Source organism: Phocoena phocoena, chromosome 8, assembly GCF_963924675.1.
Source record: "Phocoena phocoena chromosome 8, mPhoPho1.1, whole genome shotgun sequence".
Taxonomy (NCBI): domain Eukaryota; kingdom Metazoa; phylum Chordata; class Mammalia; order Artiodactyla; family Phocoenidae; genus Phocoena; species Phocoena phocoena.
In genome coordinates, this window is record NC_089226.1 from 69,073,063 (window position 1) to 69,091,961 (window position 18,899).

An 18,899-nucleotide genomic window follows, 5' to 3' on the forward strand; every position below is an offset into this window, starting at 1 on the left:
GCTCAGACCCTTTGAGAGTAGCGATCCCTACCGAAGCCACGGTGCATCTATCAGAGGTTTTAAAAATTATCACGAGCTTGAGTAACAGCATCATGAGAATCCTGTCATGTCCTGTAAAGTGAGTGACTTCAGGGTCGTGTTTAACACTATTCCTCTCTATTAGCATGTATGTTGGAAATAGTATACTATTTTATGTCCATGTTTACAAATAGAGTCTATTTCTTAGGTAAGTCAACAAGTAAGATAAATAATGATATCACCTGTGGGAATCTCCTTCTTAGCCTCCTCGTGAGGTTATTATGTGTAATGCTGGTTTATTTTGCTTTTTCCTCAGATTCTAATGGTAGAATTAACCCTGGGCGAATTGCTTACATTTCTTCGAGGAGTTGCTGTATTCCAGATGAGAGCTATGGCTGCCTGTCTTCAAACATTCCTGCATTGGAATTGATGGCTCTGTACGTGGCAGCTGCCATGCATGATTACGACCACCCAGGGCGGACAAATGCATTTCTAGTGGCTACAAATGCCCCTCAGGTAGGAACTACTTTTTCAGAAAGTTTAAGGAGTGGTTCTGAAATTTTACAGCCATGCTGCATTTCACTTTGGAAACCATTCTTCAGTTGAATCATTTGGCCGTTGGATAATAACACACGGCAGTGATACGACATGTGCTTGTGCTGAAGAATTAGGGAAAAATCATCTTCCGCTGGAAAATAAATAAAATGTTCCTGAAAGAGTAATTCGCTACTTTTATGAAATTCTGGAGTCTTCGCTGTCAATATCTTTGCCTTTGATCAAATTGATAAGACTTTGACTAGATGTAAGACTTACTCTTCCTTCTAGCAAGATCCTTCATATGCCTAAAAGCTATAATGACTGAGAACTGTTATTATTTTTGTTGTTGTCCTCTTTTTTTCTCTAAGACATACCATAATATGCAGTCTCTTAGGTCTGCATGTATTCATATATGTAAAAAATCTTCTAGTACATTATTTTTGTATTCAGTACAGCTGATAAGGTGCAAGATTCCTTTAGGGTCACAATTTGCATAAGAGGTAGGAGTCCCCAACAAACGGATATTGTAATTGCGATGACTTTAAACATTAGGACTTGGAACTAGATACAGTCAGCCCTCCACATCCAGGGTTTCTGCCTGCATGGATTCGATCAACTGCAGATCAAAAGTATTTGAAAATTTTAAAAATTCCAGAAAGTTCCAAAAAAAGCAAAACTTGGAATTTGCTGCACACTGGCAACTATTTACATTGTATTCGGTATTATAAGTAATCTAGAGAAGATTCAAAGTGTACAGGGGATGTGCGTAGGTTGTATGAAAATACTACATCATTTTATTAATAGACTTGAACATCTGCAGGGGTCCTAGAACCAATTCCCTGCAGATGCTAAGGGATGACTATTGGTTTTAAGCAGAATTTAGTGTGGTTGTGAATTTTTGTTTAGGCTGGTGATTCCTGAAATGTCAGCTTTGTATTTCTGCCTGCCTGCCTTACAAAGAGCAAGTTGTCAATGACTGTTTGCTGAATTCATCTTACTTCCTCACTTTGTTGCTCTGTGTTCAAAACTCAGTTCTGATTCTTTCATCTTTTATAGCCATTCTCTGTGTTCCTTTTCTCATTTCTCTGACACACTCCCACTGCTTAAAATATAGGAGATAGATTCTCTACCCAGAACAAGAATAGGATTCAGAGAGAGAGAGAGATTAAAAGTGCTATGTAAAAAAAAAAAAAAAAAGTGCTATGTAATTCATTTTCTCCAGTTAGACTTCATCTCTTCATAGCTCATGATTTCCACAGGTAACTTTTAAATGAATTTCAATCTAGATATTAATATTTTTCCACTTTCTAAGAATTGCTTTGGGAGAAATTTCCCACTAAGGAACACATTTCCTCATTTGCAGTCCCATTCTGCAAGAACCAGATGCCCGTTTTCTCTAGCCTAGCACTTCACAATCCTAGTCCTATGGCAAGTCACAGACCTGGGCAGTAGTGGTACAGTGGAAAAAGTACTGGTCTTCGGATTGAGAGACCTGAGTTTAATTTCTGGTTACCTACTATTAGCTGTGTGACATTAGGCAAGTAACCCTTATCTTTCTGAACCTCAAAATATGTACCTGATATGACTAAAAGAGATAACATTTGGAAAGTTTTCTACTGAATCAGATTATCATGTAGACAGAAATTATTTACTATTCTACTCCACCCTGTGCTTTCATTCTCTCTTTATTAGCTTTGAGTATAGGTGAGTCAGACTTGGTTATTACCTCTTCTTCAAGGATATTACAAGTTAGTGAATACTAGTGTTGTCTTGCATGCAGATAATTGAAAACAATGACACATGAATGTAATTTATATAAGTTGTATACTCAAAACTGTTGTCCTGATCAAAATACAAACATGAAGTCTGGACTCAATCAGTAACAATGTGTTATTTCTAAATTCTCATTGTTAAGAACTGCCAAGAGATGAAGCAATGGAAAGGGCTGGACTGGAAAGGAAATTGATCAGAGTTCAGCTATGAAAAAGTGTAGCCTTTTACCTAGTCTCCTTGCTTACTTCCTGCTCCCCTTCAGTCTGGTTTCAACACATAGCAGCCAGAGTGGCCCTGTTTAAACGTGCATTACATCACTCTCTGTTCCAAGCCCTCACTCCTAGTAAAAGACAGTCATTACAGTGGCTCAGAAGGCCCTACACCATTTAGACCCCAGTAATTCTCCTTTTTAAATTCACTCAGATCTAGCCTCACTGGCCTCCTTGCTGTTTCCTTCCATGTGCTGGCACACTCCCTTTCTAAGAACCTGGTCAGTTTCTGTTCTCTCTGCCCAGAGTGCTCTTTCCCCAGACATATATTGGGTTAGCCAACAAGTTCATTTGCGTTTTTCCATAACATCTTACAAAAAACCCTAACGAAGTTTTTGGCCAACCCAATATATAGCTCACTTTGTCACTTCCTTCCACCTGAAATTTCAAAAGCCCCTCCCTGGCACTCATTATGTTCCTCCCCTGATCATAACAATGGTCATTCAGCATACTGTGTATTTTGCTTGTGTATTTTGTTTATTCCATGCCTCTCAGAGGAGTATAAGTTTCCAAGAGGGCAGGGATTTTTATCTCTTTTATTCCCTAATACCTAGAATGGTGCCTAGCACACAGAAGGCATTCAGTAAAAATTTGTTGAATGTTGAAGGATCCCTAATTTCTTTGCTCTGCAGGACCGCTAAGCTTGTCTGAAATACACTCCGTTGTTCCCAAAGTGATGAAATTCTTGAGACCTTCTTCAGCTAGTGCCTGTGAGATAAGGACTCTTTTATGAAAGCCTGAGGCCTAACCTGTTTATTAGGTAATAAAGCAGTCTCTCTCATCTTAGGAAGCTCAATAGGTCTAATCAGGCCATAAATAGTGAAAGATATTATTGCTCTGGTATATGATAAAAAGGGACAATAGTGTATATCACCACCAACTGGATCAAGCATTCTTCATTCTCATGGTAAGAGAAGTGTGTGGGAAGACTTAGGAGGATTATTTTGAATCCTTGCCATGAGAGAAGGGGAAACATTTAGTCAGCTTTATCCTGGAGGGATGTCAGTATTAAAATTCTAAGAGATTTCTGAGCTATTTCCAAATGAATAGTTGGCTGAAAGATGGAGATTAGTGACTGAGATGTTAGAGTTTGCAGAATATTTTGATTTGGGGTAAAAGTAAACAAAACTTTAAGAATTGTAGATCTGAGACAGTCATAAATGTTTGTCCTCCCAAATATAGATCAAGATGGTGACTAAACAAGTACATTTTTCTCCTTTTCCTCCTGATCAAAATATTAGTAAGGGATGAAACTCATTACAACAGAGAGGAGTTGGCGGGAGGATATTATCACCAGTAGGTTAAAGAATTTCATACTGTTTCTGGAAAATGAAAAACATGTGGGCAAATATTATGAGATTAAAGTATACTAGAAGGGGGCTTCCCTGGTGGCACAGTGGTTGAGAGTCTGCCTGCCGATGCAGGGGACACGGGTTCGTGCCCTGGTCCGGGAGGATCCCACATGCCGCAGAGCTGCTGGGCCTGTGAGCCATGGCCGCTGAGCCTGCGCGTCCGGAGTCTGTGCTCCGCAACGGGAGAGGCCACAACAGTGAAAGGCCCGCGTACCGCAAAAAAAAAAAAAAAAAAGTATACTAGAAGGGAGCTGAGGCCTAAGTGGAACCCTAGAGACTTCTGATGCAATTTGCCTTTGTCTGCTCTACACACACACACCTCCCATATAACACACACCACACACCTTTAAGCAAAGCTACTGTATTTACTGCATTTACTTCCAGGCAGAAAACACATCTCTTAGATATTGAAGAAAATGGCCAGGAGAGATTTAGTACTCCAGAGTAAATCCTTCTCATTTTTGAAATCACACTGGTGATTCTAAAGCAAAACCTGCTAGGTAAACAGGCCCCATCCATGTTTACAGGATTCCTACTCATCCTTCCCAATTAAAGAGACTCAGCAATAAAACATACACAAGGCTATTCAATGCATACTATGAATATTATTGAACAAAACAGGCAAAAAAAATATTCTGCCCCCATGGAACTTACATTCTAGTAAAGCAAGAAAAAACAAATAAGTGTGTGTGTGTAAAAGACAGAGAGATGATTATGACATAAGTGCTAGGAAAAAAGTAAAACGGGAAGAGATAGTGCTGGCATAAAAGGATTATTTTCATGTTAGAGTTCTGTATCCAGCTAAGCTACAGTTGAGTGTTAAGAGCAAAATAAAGAGTCTCAGGTATGCAAAGATTTTTAAAAATCATGTTCCATCCATCCTATCTGAGAAAGTTACATAAAAATGTGTTTTAGCAAAACAAGGGTGATAACTAAGACAAAGGGTCTTAGAAGATAATGGGATTACCAGAAATTTTAGAACCCAGAATTTGAGAGTAAAGGAATCCCCAGATGACACCTGTTCATCAAGACTATTTCTTAAAAGAGAAGTACTTCTTTAAAAAAGAGGCTTCATTGTTTTCTACTGCACCTAATTTGTTTACTGCCTCTACTGGATTTTTTTTTAAGTTAGGAATATTAATTTTTTTTAATGAAAACAGCCTTTCTTAATCCAAGATTTTTCATTCAGAAAAATTAAAATACCTTCTTTAATCTTATGACTATGACCTAGAGATTTTTCTGTTTCCTCCTTTTTCTTGTGTTTCAAAAGGAGACATTTGTTCAGATTTGTCATAGTCTTCCTGTTTGATCAAAGTCTTTATGTCTGATGGGTTTTTGTTAAGATTAATTACGTCAGAGTTTGTATTAAACCCCTTTTCAAATCTTTTTGATTCAGAGAGGGTAAAAGTAAACTTTATGATCAACTAATTTGCTTTGCCATGTTAGAGAAGTATTTGCTTGTGGAGATAAGGATGGGATCCATAACTAGAGAAAGCAGGTAGCAAGTTGCTTTAGCAAAATTCAGAGGATGTTAAGTTACTGCAGCTCTAAATTAGGGGGGAACTGTCCTCCTTTTCTAGTTGTCATGGCGCTCTCAGTAAAAGCCAGCTGAGGCTTCATTATCTGTTTTACCTGGAATGTTTTCCTCACAGAGTTTAAGCTTGGCTTGTTGCTCTATGTGCAAGCTTCCAGTATTCTTCTAAAGCAGAATTTGCCTCCTTACTGCTCCATGATTCTTGCCTCCACTCAGCCATGAGGTAGAGAGTTGACTAGGGTCCAGCAGGGGACTCCTTCTACTTACTCTCCAGGTGGGTTTTCCCTTCTTATGCAATGACTTAGATGGCCTTTCCTCAATCCATTCCCACTTTTACCATGTCTTTAAAGCTTCTAGTATAGTGATTATATCTAGATTCTAATATTGACTCAGATTCTTTTGGTCCCCATTTTATATTTCTTTGGTAAGGTCAAAGGGTAATTTGGATGCTGCAGGAATTCTGAATTACTAATTTTTTTTTTTTTACTGATCTCACTAGCTGAGAGTTTAAGTCGGCTAGCTTTACAGGACACTCATTATACATTGTAATTTATTGAGCTGGGAGTTTGATTACTTCTTCATGAACAAAGCTATTCTGATAATTTATCAGTCTTTATTGGATTTAAGCATGAATTAGTTAAATCACAATTAAATGCAAGTTGACCCCTTAGGAAGTCTTTGAAGTTTCACATGTATGTTTTAATTTGATACGTATATTGTAATATGATTACCACCATAGCGATAGCTAACACCTCCATCACATCACATAATTAACTTTGTGTGTGTGGTAAGGACATTTAAGATCTAGTCTCTTAGCAGTTTTTTATTATATAATACAGTATTGTTAATTATAATCACAATGCTGTACACTAGATCCCCAGAACTTGTCTTCAGACTGCACATTTGTACCCTTAGACCACCATCTCCCAATTCCCCCACCCTCTGGTAACAACCTAGTTCTGCTGTATCTAGAGTTCAGTCTCAGATTATTTGTAAGTGATATCATACAGTATTTGTCTTTCTCCGACTTATCTCACTTAGCATAATGCTTTCAAGGTCCACCCATGGCAGGATTTCCTTCTTTTTCACGGCTAAAAAATATTGCATTGTGTCTATATATATTACATCTTCTTTATTCATCCATTGGTGGACACAGATTGTTTCCAGCCTTTTTATGACTCACTGCAAAGTTTAAATCATATCACTGCTAACATAAAAATAAATGATGTAGGGCTTCCCTGGTGGCGCAGTGGTTGAGAGTCCGCCTGCCGATGCAGGGGACGCGGGTTCGTGCCCCTGTCCGGGAGGATCCCACATGCTGCGGAGCGGCTGGGCCCGTGAGCCATGGCCGCTGAGCCTGCGCGTCCGGAGCCTGTGCTCCACAACGGGAGAGGCCACAACAGTGAGGGGCCCGAGTACCGCAAAAAAAAAAAAAAAAAAAATGATGTAAAAAAAAAAATCAAATGGTAAGTATCTATGCTTAAATCTAGACTATAGCTAATTTTCACAAATATGTAAAACAATCTAATTAGGCTCAGAATATGCATCTTAACTGAGATTGTACAGTATTTTTATCTGTCCTTTTCCATTAGACAGGAAGCTCTATGAAAATGGGGACGTTTTGATTTTTATACTCATCCGTTAGCACTGGCTATGAGAGTTCTTTTAATAATTACTATGCTTATTTAATAATTTTAAAAATTGCTTGCTTGTTAGAGATGGAAGAAGTTTTAAAAATTCTATATAATCCAGTGGTTTTTAAAATCTGTATTCCCAAATCCTAGACTACTGAGGTAGTACCTCAGGGTCTTCCACTAGAGTGAAGTGGAAAAAAAGTGAATAAATCTATACCACTTGAACCAGAGAATTTGTGCTTTTACCTGCTTGATACTTCTCTGACTCCCAGGCACTGTGTCAGTTGGGAGTATAGGATGTGCCCTTCTCATATTTGTGGGTCTCTGACTCACCACGCACAGTATTCCAGGTTCCTCTCCTTCATGCTTTAGTCAGCATGTTCATTCCATGCTGGCTAAAGAACAGTAATATATCCCTAAACCTGCTCTCTCTGTCCCTAATGACTTTATTAACAGAAGCTTTATTTTAGAAGGTTCACTGATTTAATGAAGTTGACCTCAGATATCAACTTTACATCTCTTGGTAGGCAGCGTGGTGTCTGCAAAGATGAACTTTGGAGACAGATTACCCTTTCGCTTACTAGCTGTGAATGCTGGAAAGGTGTACCTTATCCTCTTTGCACTTGTCTACTCATTTATAAAATTATCAACCCTTCTTTACAGGTATTAACATGCCTGGCATGTAGTAGGTACTCATTGTATTCTTCCAACCTGATCCTAACTCTGTTTATTATTAAAGTTCAGTATCTTTGAGATGCCTGCCTCATTTTTCTTATTCCCTTTTAGGCAGTTTTGTACAACGACAGATCTGTTCTGGAAAATCATCACGCTGCATCAGCCTGGAATCTGTATCTTTCTCGTCCAGAGTACAACTTCCTTCTTAATCTTGATAATGTGCAATTCAAGCGCTTTCGTTTTTTAGTCATTGAAGCAATCCTTGCCACAGACCTTAAAAAGCATTTTGATTTCCTTGCTGAATTCAATGCCAAGGTTTGTTATGCAAATTAATTCCTGGTTTCAAAAGCAGAAATTATTGTCAGTGTTACTGACAAAAGTTATTTTTTTGTTTTGTTTTAAATTTTGAGAGTTTATTTGATCAAAAGCTGATTTGAATCAGGCAGCATCCAGTCTAACAGAAAGGAGCTCCAAGGGCCAGTATAAAATGAAAGACTTTTATAGGCACAAGGGGACAGGAAGTTATACTGGGCAAAAAAGCGGGTTGGTAATTGAAAAGTTACTTTTCTTTGGGGGATGGCCAGGTTCTATCAGTCAGATTACCTAACTGATTAGGCCATTCCAAAAGGTATTTTTTTAACATTAAGTTAGAATAAATCTGAAGTCATGAAGTCATGATAAGTCTGACATAATACAATATATATGCCAATATTTTAAAAAAATTATAGCATGTCCAAAAATACTATTGCTTGCTACATTTCCAATTATGTCAATTGAAGCTTTTAGGGACAGATTTGAGAAAGTTGTGCAGTGCCAAGTAAGGCATTTTATGAAGTTAAAGATGTGTTTCTAAGAAGCCAGTTATGCCTACTTTGCTTCACCTGTTTCCCTTTATATTATTAAGTGTTTAACTGACTGGTGTGGGTCTGGAGAAGTACGTGAGAATAAGGCACTCATTGAACTGCTGTTTATTGGGATTGCCCACTGCATGCAATCATCCTAGTGAAGAATAAGGAATGAGCAGATGGAAGTCCCTGTCCTCACTGAGCTCACATTCACTGTGGAATTGAGAATCACTGCCCTTGTGTGATGGTACTAATGGGAGCACGTTCTATCCCTCAGAAGTTCGGGTGAAAAAATGTTGAGAACCACTGCTTTAGATTCCTGAGGGAAGGATGCCCCACCTTCTGCAGGCAGGAAATCGTTTTCCTGATAACATTTGTGCCCTAAAGGAAGGTGTACCTTCAGGGTAGAAGAACAGGTATCAAAGGAGTACTAGATTCAACCTCCTGGAAGGAGACCTATATATGTCACTGTTGTGATATTGATAAAATGTTTATAAAAATCAGCAAGAAAATTGAAATTTCTTTAAACTTATTTCATCGCTGTATAGCTCTATTAACTTTTATTTTTATTTAATAAAAATTCACTTAAGTGCTTAAGTCAGAGTAAATAGAAGTTTTTATAGGTGAAAGATTATCTAGCCCAAAACTTTTGACTCTGTGTTCCTCAGAGATTTCTATTCTGTAGTCTCTCAGAAAAATGTCACGAGTGGGGCTCTAGACTACACAATTTCTTTCTTTTTTTTTTTTTTGGGGCCATGGGGCGAGGCTTGCGGATCTTAGTTCCCGACCAGAGATTGAACCCGGGCCACGGCAGTGAAAGTGCAGACTCCTAACCACTGGACAGCCAGGGAATTCCCTAGACTACACAATTTCAATCTAAACAGCTCACCTTTCTTTTAACTGTTTTCTGTAGTGGTGGTCTACATAAGAGTTCCTTTAACAAAACGGGTGGATGTCAGAGAATTCCCTGGTGGTCCAGTGGTTAGGACTCAGGGCTTTCTTGGCCGTGGTCCTGCTTCAGTCCCTGGTCGGGGAACTAAGATCCTGCAAGCTATGCAGCACAGCCAAAAAAAAGAAAAAAGAGGGGGGTAGATGCCAAAAACAATCTACCATCACAATAAAGTTCCAAAGCCACTGATCTGGCCTATTCACTTTATTTCTTACAAGAGGAAATTTGAGTTCTTGAAAAACATGGTAATTTGCCTAATAACTAGCATTTATTTAAATAACAATGTTAGCATTTACTATGAACTGTGAATTTTTCTTTGTTAATCCTCATGGCAATATGGCTAGATTAATATTTTTCCTATTTTATAGATGAAGAAAGGTGGACTCAAGGAACTTAAGTAATTTTTCCAGCATTATGCAATGAATTAGTAAATCATTCTGAGTCTGGATTTAAAACCATAGAGATTAGCTTGTAAGACTTGTGTTCTTTCAGCTATATAGCATGTTGTCTTTTACAGTTAGATCCTTAAGTGTTCCTTTTTGAGACAGAAATAGTTATAATTCTTATATGATTTGTTTTTGCATATACATATATACTTTATATTATATACGAATGTGTTAATGTACACAAATTACAATTTTCTCTGGTAATCACAAATATTGAAACCCATGGTTTGTTGTTCTGCTTGTACAGTGCTCTACTTCCATTGAAACAAAACCGTAAATGACACTTCAAAGGGAAATTTAACCCATAGAGGTACATGTTATGGCACAAACCAATTAAAAGAAGCATTTATTGAAATTCCTTCCTGTCCTTTGGACAGGAAACAGTTTTAAGACAATTTGGTAAAAACAAAAAACTGGGGAATTCCCTGGCAGTCCAGTGGTTAGGACTCCACGCTTTCACTGGAGTGAACCACTGAGGGCGTGGTTTCAAACCCTGGTTGGGGAACTAAGATACCACAGGCCGTGCGGTGTGGCCAAAAAAAAACCCCCACAACAAAAAACTCCTGTGCCCTCAGCACCTAAAATAATTCTGTTTTTCCAAACTAGGCCAATGATGTAAACAGTAATGGTATAGAATGGAGTAATGAAAATGATCGCCTGTTAGTATGCCAGGTGTGCATCAAACTGGCAGATATAAATGGCCCAACAAAAGTTCGAGACTTGCATTTGAAATGGACAGAAGGCATTGTCAATGAATTTTATGAGCAGGTAAGTTGAAACATTAGATTGGTGGGACTTTTAGATTGGTGGACTTTTCTGCCATCTGAAGACACTACCCTTTGGGTTTGGATAGCTACATTAAATGCTTGAAATGAGTTGCTTTAACCAAAAATGGGTTGCATTTGCTCTGGTCTTAATATTTTCTCAGCTCCTTTGCCTTTGTTTCTAAAATTTAAAAACAGGGAGTTCCCTGGTTGTCCAGTGGTAAAAGAACCTGCCTTACAACGCAGGGGACGTGGGTTTGATCCCTAGTCAGGGAACTAAAATGCCACAGGGCAACTAAGCCTACACGCCACAACTACTGAGCTCATGCACCTCAACTAGAGAGAGAAAACCCACACACTACAACCAGAAAGAAGCTCACACGCCACAACGAAAGAACCCGCATGCCTCAACAAAGATCCCATGTGCCACAACTAAAGACCCAACGCAGCCAAAAATTTAAAAAATAACAATAAATAAACAAATCTTTAAATTTTAAAAACAAAAATAGTTTATTGCCAATCTGGAGTGGGTTGAATGTACTCCAGTCTAGAGCTAAGGAAAGACTACATATTGATTCCAAGGTCCCTTTCAATCCTGAAAACCTATAGCCTAGGATAATTTATTTCCAGAAGAAGTTGTTTAATTGATTCAGGGTATACTTAGATTGTATTTTTAAAGTATCAACCCATTTTCAACTCTGCTATAGAAAGACTGCCTTAGATACATCAACTACGTAAAAGTCCTGGCAGAGGGTAAGAAATTAGCGCTAGAAATGGGGACAAAGTAGATACTTAGTAGCTTTCAAGTTTCAAAAATATAAACGTGCTCATTTCTCATGTTTTTTTTTTTGTTTGTTTTTGTTTTTTTTGTTTTTGCGGTATGCGGGCCTCTCACTGTTGTGGCCTCTCCCGTTGCGGAGCACAGGCTCCGGACACGCAGGCTCAGCGGCCATGGCTCACGGGCCCAGCCGCTCCGCGGCATGTGGGATCTTCCCGGACCGGGGCACGAACCCATGTCCCCTGCATTGGCAGGCGGACTCTCAACCACTGCGCCACCAGGGAAGCCCTCTCATATGTTTTTAATCTTGTCTTTAAAATAATCCTACCACTTTGCAGTCTTTACCACTTTTCTGTCCAATCTTGAGGCTCCCTACAATGTAGAAAAATACTGATTTCCCCAGAAGCCTAATATTTCATTATCTCCAAAATAACAAATACATCCTCTTGACTGGAATTGCATTCCTTGGGAATCCTTACTAGACCTACTAATCAGGAAAGATCAAGATGTTTACCAACTGAGACTTCTGTGACAGGGCTTTCTTTACCAAGAGTTGCTACTCTAGTAGGAGTGACGAAGGTGAGCCCATAAACTGCACACTGATCTGTTATACCTTGTCACACCCAGATTGTATTGAATGACCAGTAAATGTATGTCTTTCACCCACCTTAGCTGAACATCCCAATACAACAGTGTATACTCTGCTGTTTACGAGTCAACAAAATACCGTACTGTGTAATCATGAAAATAGATTAGTAAAATCTTAGCAATAATCTTCGAATACTTTTCACTGATACATTTGAACTAAATTATATGTAATTTGGGGTAATAAATGGTTATAAATATTTACCCTAATTTGTAGACTGCAGTATGTATAGTAGTGTTTGCATATTCCCATCCTCATTCTCAAAGATAATTGAAGACTGCCTCAGGCTTCAGTTCAGGTTCACAAAAGAATTTTATGCTAAGGAAAATGTTGTCTTTATATTATCTGTACAAACAGTGGTAGTAAGAAAGTGGTAGTATATGCCAATTTTAGAAAACCCACTAATTCAGTAAAAGAACATTAGAAAATTTCATTTAGACGCATTTTATGATATATTTTTAAAGTACAGAGAATTAATTCTTATTAAACAAACTTGGAAGCCATGCCTGAGGTTGAATCCTGGCTCCTCTTCCTTGCCAGCAATGTGACCTCGGGTAAGTTCTGTGCCTCAGTTTCCTCATTGAGAAAATAGGAATATTGATGGTACCTACCTTATAAGGTTGTGTGAGGATTAAATGAATTAATTTATGTAAAGTTCTTAGAACAGTTCCTGACACATAAGTGCTCAATAAACTGTTATAATTCCAGATCACTAAAAACAATATAATATTTCAGACAGTTTCACTTAATCTCTCTAGGTTTCATTATTCTTATGTCAAAGGAGAAAAATGCCATCTGATAATCCTACCACACAGTGGTCATGAAGGTTAAATGTACTAACCTATAGGAAAGTCAACCCTCATCAAAACCATCAGAATTCCTTCTCAGTCTTGTTCTGCTATTCAACCTTCTTCAGATATGGATGCAAATTTCTAACCTGGCCCAACCTTTTACCTTTTTATAACCTTAGTTATTCTATCTTTATGTATACTCCTATAGCCATTAAGTGCCATGGGCTTAGAAAAGCCTAACTCCTATTTAAAAGTCAAATGTATGAAACTGTAGAATCCTGTGGATAAACCCACCTGGATATTTTTTGTAAATATTAATAATTTTCATCCTCACAGAAGATAAAGCCATATAAGATTTTTAATCATGGGACAGTTAATCATGGGACAGTTTCTGGTTGTCTCCTTAGGGCTCTGTTGGCTCAGCACAGATAGACACTGCCTGCTTGCAGAACTTGTGCACTGTGGAGAGTATTCACCCTCCACCAGTTCAGACAGTAGGCACTAAAATGTTAATAGTACCATTTAGGGACTGCTCAGCCCTGTGCTCAACATTTTATATAATATTGCTTTTCATCCTATAGCAACCCTGTAGATTATTATTCACATCTTACACATGAATTGGGCATAGAGCTTGCCCAGCACCACACAGGTAGTAGGTGGCAAAAGCAGGTTGTGAAACCACATCTGTCTGATCTCCAGTTGTGCTCTCCAGAACCCTAGGGACCACAAGTGGGAGGGTATCACAGGGCAGGCAGCTGGGGTGAACCCTCACCTCAACCACAATAGCTCTACTTTTGTCTGTTTTACATATTGAGTTTTCTGATTTAGATTCATTAAAAGGTTCTGCTGTTAGAAAAAAAAAGGGAGGGCATTGAAAAGCATTTGCAAAATTCAACTCTGTACTTTTGAGGTACAACTACAACAAAAATGATTCCATTATATCATCTCCCCATAGGAGAAAGAGGATCTATATTTGATATTATAGAATTTTGGTAATTTATATAGAATTTATATATTCTATTAATATAATTTTGGTTTGTTAGCAAATTTGCTGAATTCTTTATTTTTGCGGTACGCGGGCCTCTCACTGTTGTGGCCTCTCCCGTTGCGGAGCACAGGCTCCGGACGCGCAGGCTCAGTGGCCATGGCTCATGGGCCCAGCCGCTCCGCGGCATGTGGGATCTTCCCAGACCGGGGCACGAACCCATGTCCCCTGCATCGGCAGGAGGACTCTCAACCACTGCGCCACCAGGGAAGCCCTGCTGAATTTATTTTAAAAGATGTATATTTTTCTTGCTACCTGAATATTAACCGTACTGGTTGACTGGGGGTGTGAGAATAAAGTCTTGTTAAGGATTTCTTAAATAGTAGAGAAATTCTTTGAGTTGGAATGACAGAGTAATTTCACTGATACTTCTTTGTAAACATTATTTTGAGTTAGACTGTGCTTATTAAAAAACCTCAAGATAATTTTAACAAAGCTCAGTGGTTGTTCTTTCAACAGTTAAATGTATACTTTTCTTTTTAATATGATCAGGGAGATGAAGAAGCAAATCTTGGTTTGCCCATCAGTCCCTTCATGGATCGTTCTTCTCCTCAACTAGCAAAACTCCAGGAATCTTTTATCACTCACATAGTGGGTCCCCTGTGTAACTCCTATGATGCTGCTGGCCTGCTACCGGGTCAGTGGATAGAAGCAGAAGAGGATGATGATACTGAAAGTTGTTATGATGAAGATGGTGAAGAATTAGATACAGAGGATGAAGAAATAGAAGACAACCTAAATCCTAGTAAGATATAAGGATACTGTCATTTCTTTAATGTTATTAATTACCTGCAAATGTCCATTTAATTTGGATGTTTTTAAGATACAGATTCAGTAGTTATATCTTAAGTAAGTACTATCTAAATGTTCAGCCTGAATAGTCTCCTTTTGAGTAACTACTGCTTGGGTACCACGCAAATGCTGTCACACAACAAGCATTCTTAGTGAAAGTAGCATCTCTGGAAGTGCTGTCCTCCAGCCAGTGCACTTCAGCAGTCTCTACCTGTGCACACATGATGGGGCTGTCGCCAAATCTGAACTTATGTGAGCTGGCTGGTCCTAGTGGCTAGTCCTCCTTTGCCTAACCCCTCTTCACACCACCCTCCCCTGTTAACATGCCCTTCATATAGACTTGGGAAATAGTTCATTCAACACAGTTGGGAGAGGAGGAAAATACACATTATCTGACTCTAAGAGGAAAACCAAGTTTTGTGGCATTATGGCTTTGAACTACCAAACCGTAATGCATAGTTTTTCTATATAAATCAGTGAGTATAAATGGAAAATGAAAAGGACATTTGTCATCTTTGTAACTAAAAATGAAATCAGTTATTTGCTCTTTAAAGTAGGATTTAAATTATATCTAGCTAATTATTTTTTTGTTTGTTTCCCAAGCATGCTATAAATCAGAACAGATAAGACAGCTTGAAACAAGATAACAAAGTACTACCCCCACCCTACCTTGTGTTCAGGAGTAGCATAGTGAAGAGTAATCTTATGGCATTTTGGCATTACCATCTGATGTCATCTTGGGAAAGTTGATTGGCTTCTAAAAATTATTTGTACTCACCAAAATTTTGATAATTGTGTTTAATTCAATACATTAAAAAAAATCCCTAAAAAGGATGGTTTTTAACTTTGCACTGTTATTTATCATTTGAAATTTCAGTACCATCCTCCCTTCTCCTTGAAACTCCCACCCCACCCCATCTTCCCTAATCCCCTCTCTTCATTTTTATCCAGTAACACTTAACACCATCTAACACACAAGCGTCTTGCTTCTTTGCTTATCTTGGTTTTCCCACTAGAAAGAGAGCCCCATGGTGCAAGGATTATTTTAATCTTATTATAACTATAACCCCAGTGTTTAGATAAATGCCTGGAATATATCAGGCACTCAGATATTTACTGAATGATTGAATCATATTGCTATGATTAGAATACACGTGTGTTAAATTTCACAGAACCACAAAGGAAAGGCAGACGGCGAATATTTTGTCAGCTAATGCACCATCTCACCGAAAACCACAAGATATGGAAGGAAATCATAGAGGAAGAAGAGAAATGTAAAGCTGATGGGAATAAACTGCAGGTGGAGAATTCTTCCTTACCTCAAGGAGATGAGATTCAGGTCATTGAAGAAGCAGATGAAGAGGAAGAGAGACAGTTGGAATAAAAGAAAAGGCATATTGAAGAAGCCCTGAGGGCCGTGCTCAGTGCCGACGTCATTGCCTAGTGCTCACCACGCTGACTTGGAACCGACTGCACCTAGGTGGACAGGCGCTAACACTGTGAGAGGATCCCTGCTGTGCCGGCACTTTCACCACACGGACTAAAAGTATCCTTAGAGCTTGGTTTCAGTTGACTTGTGTTGCCAAGCCCTTACTTAATGCCTTTACTGGTGTATAAATATTAATACTTTGTCATAATACTGCTTTGCTGGCTAGAAGGCTCTTATTTTTCATGAGGGGGGAGCTATAACTAAAAACTCAAGTGACTCACTTTAGTTTCCTAAATGGCCAGAACCTTTTCCTTTCTTGAAGACAGGATTAAAAAACAACAACAAAAAATGGGAATTCCCTGGCGGTCCAGTGGTTAGGACTCGGAACTTTCACTGCCATGAATCCCTAGTAGAGTTCAATTCCTCATCAGGGAACTAAGATCCTGCAAGCTGAGCAGCACAGCTGAAAAAAAAACCCAAAAACAAAAAACCCCACCAAAAAACATGATTCATATTGTACTTCCAAATGTGTCTTTTATGTCTTTGAATATCTGGGGGGGACATGTCTGTGCCTATCTAAAAAAAAGAAATCCAGCGTTGCCTTTCTGAGGGATCTGTTCAATGCGGTATACCGTTCAGTGCTGTTCTCCAGCTAGGTTTATCCATGAAGGACTGAGTAACCTTTGTTATATTTAACAAAATCCAGGTGCATCAATTTTTGATGCTTTTTACTGTTTTTTTTTTTTAATCTACTATGTGTGTGTTCTTTCTGCTCAGAGCATTCAGGTTTGCCATGGACATCAGAAGTCTGAATTCCAGTCTTACTGACTTTATATCCCATGGTTGAATTTTAAAGCTGTTTAGGTTTAACAATGAAGGAATTTTATTCTTTAGTCAAAACTGTTCTTATTTTAACTCTTGCTCAGGATTAGTATTTTTAAACATTTATTTTAATATAAACACAGCACAGATTTGTCAGAAGAAAAAAAAAATGTCCTAATATCAATGTTAACCTTTTATGAAATGAGCATTATTCTCTCTTCTTAAATTTGAGACTAATTAAAGCCAAGGAAAAGGAGATGTCTATCTTTCGCCTTAATACAAAAATCAAATGCAATTAATCCTATCAAAGATAAAGAACAAATGAAATAGCGTGAGCTCTAAAGGTCACATACATTGAATAAATAATTGAATATGTGCTTAATCTTTAGATCCATATCTTGGGTGTTGTGTGTTACTGTAAAACTGATGCTCATCTTTCTGTTAGTTTCCTTCTGCCTTGAGACTACATGAAATGACCTATGACTACTCAATACTTCTAGAGCTCAAATGCAAGTCTAGTTTCTGAGATAAAGTAAATGGTGGGAGTACTTATTTAATTTTTATATTTTAAAAACCTAAACATTTTAGTAAATCATTTTACACAAAAGCACATTAAGATAATTACAAAGAAAATGGGCCATATTTACAATGTTTATAAACTTGTTAGGGTCCAGATATATACCCTAGTTGTGAAAATTTTTTTGAAGATATAAAATGCAGCCAGAATGACAGTAAGACGGTAGACCAATATTTTCCATTATTTTTGGAGACTGTATTATTATATTTTGGATCTGTGCAGCTCTTATGAAGCTTTTTCAGTTTTCCAAGGTAATTCTTTTTTAAATTAATTTTTACTGTATAGTTGGTTTACAATGTTGTGTTATAGTTTCTGCTGTACAGCAAAGTGAATCAGTTATACATATACCCACTCTTTTAGATTCTATTCCCATATAGTTCATTACAGAGTACTGAGTAGACTTCCCTATGCAAGGTAATTCCTTTAAAATATGATGTCAGCAGGCAGTTTCTTACCTACCTAGATTATTTAGCTTATCTGAAAGATAGCAATTAAAGATCTACATAAGTGTTGAAAGTTTTGATCCTGTACAGTATCATAATATTTAATGAATCACTAAGCTTTATTTATTAGATACGGTGAGTGCTAGCTCCTTCCTACTACTTTTGCTACCATTGCCACATCACTGTAAACTGGTCTCTCATTACTGAGTGATAAAATTTTAACTAATTTATTGAGTTTGCCCTTATAATGTCTATATCCTGTGCTTCTCGTTCTCTAGAGTACATTTTACATCCTGCAGAAGTATATTTCTGCTATTGCAAACTACATATATATATATATATATATATATATATATAAATTCACACACATGCATGTGTGCATAATGACTCAAATTTCCTTACTTTCTATTTCATTAAAATTTTGTATTGGGTTGTTTAGTGTATATTTTTATTTTCTCAAAAGAAGCATGTTTTTATTCTGTTAAAAATGCTATTACTGAAAATTCACTTAAGTAATTTAACCCTGAAATTATTTAGCCTTTACAAAATAATTGGCATATATTAAAATAACCCAAACACTAAAAAGTATTCTTGCTGAAACTTAAATTCATCAATTGTAAGAAATGAATGTGAGTGTATGTTAAGTATAAACAGTACTATTAGATGGAATCTTACTTGAGAAATCGTGGAAAGTCATATTGCAGATCCTATTTTGGTTATTACTGAATCAGATTAATTTTCTAATTAGAATCATTTTCATCATGAATTTGCTATTGTTTT

At 37.7% G+C, this 18,899-nt stretch overlaps 1 protein-coding gene across 2 annotated transcripts in view; it reads left to right on the top strand.

Annotated features, from left to right (window-relative positions):
• The window catches only part of PDE3B (phosphodiesterase 3B), a 173,266-nt gene extending 156,659 nt beyond the window's left edge, over nucleotides 1-16,607 (top strand). For both annotated transcript variants that reach the window (XM_065881701.1, XM_065881702.1), the window contains exons 13-17: nucleotides 335-534; nucleotides 7,904-8,107; nucleotides 10,639-10,800; nucleotides 14,549-14,801; nucleotides 16,021-16,607. In XM_065881701.1, coding sequence (XP_065737773.1) covers nucleotides 335-534; nucleotides 7,904-8,107; nucleotides 10,639-10,800; nucleotides 14,549-14,801; nucleotides 16,021-16,232 — 1,031 coding nt within the window. In that variant the 3' untranslated portion in view covers nucleotides 16,233-16,607. The remainder of the gene's footprint in view (nucleotides 1-334; nucleotides 535-7,903; nucleotides 8,108-10,638; nucleotides 10,801-14,548; nucleotides 14,802-16,020) is intronic.
• The last annotated feature ends 2,292 nt before the right edge of the window (nucleotides 16,608-18,899 follow it).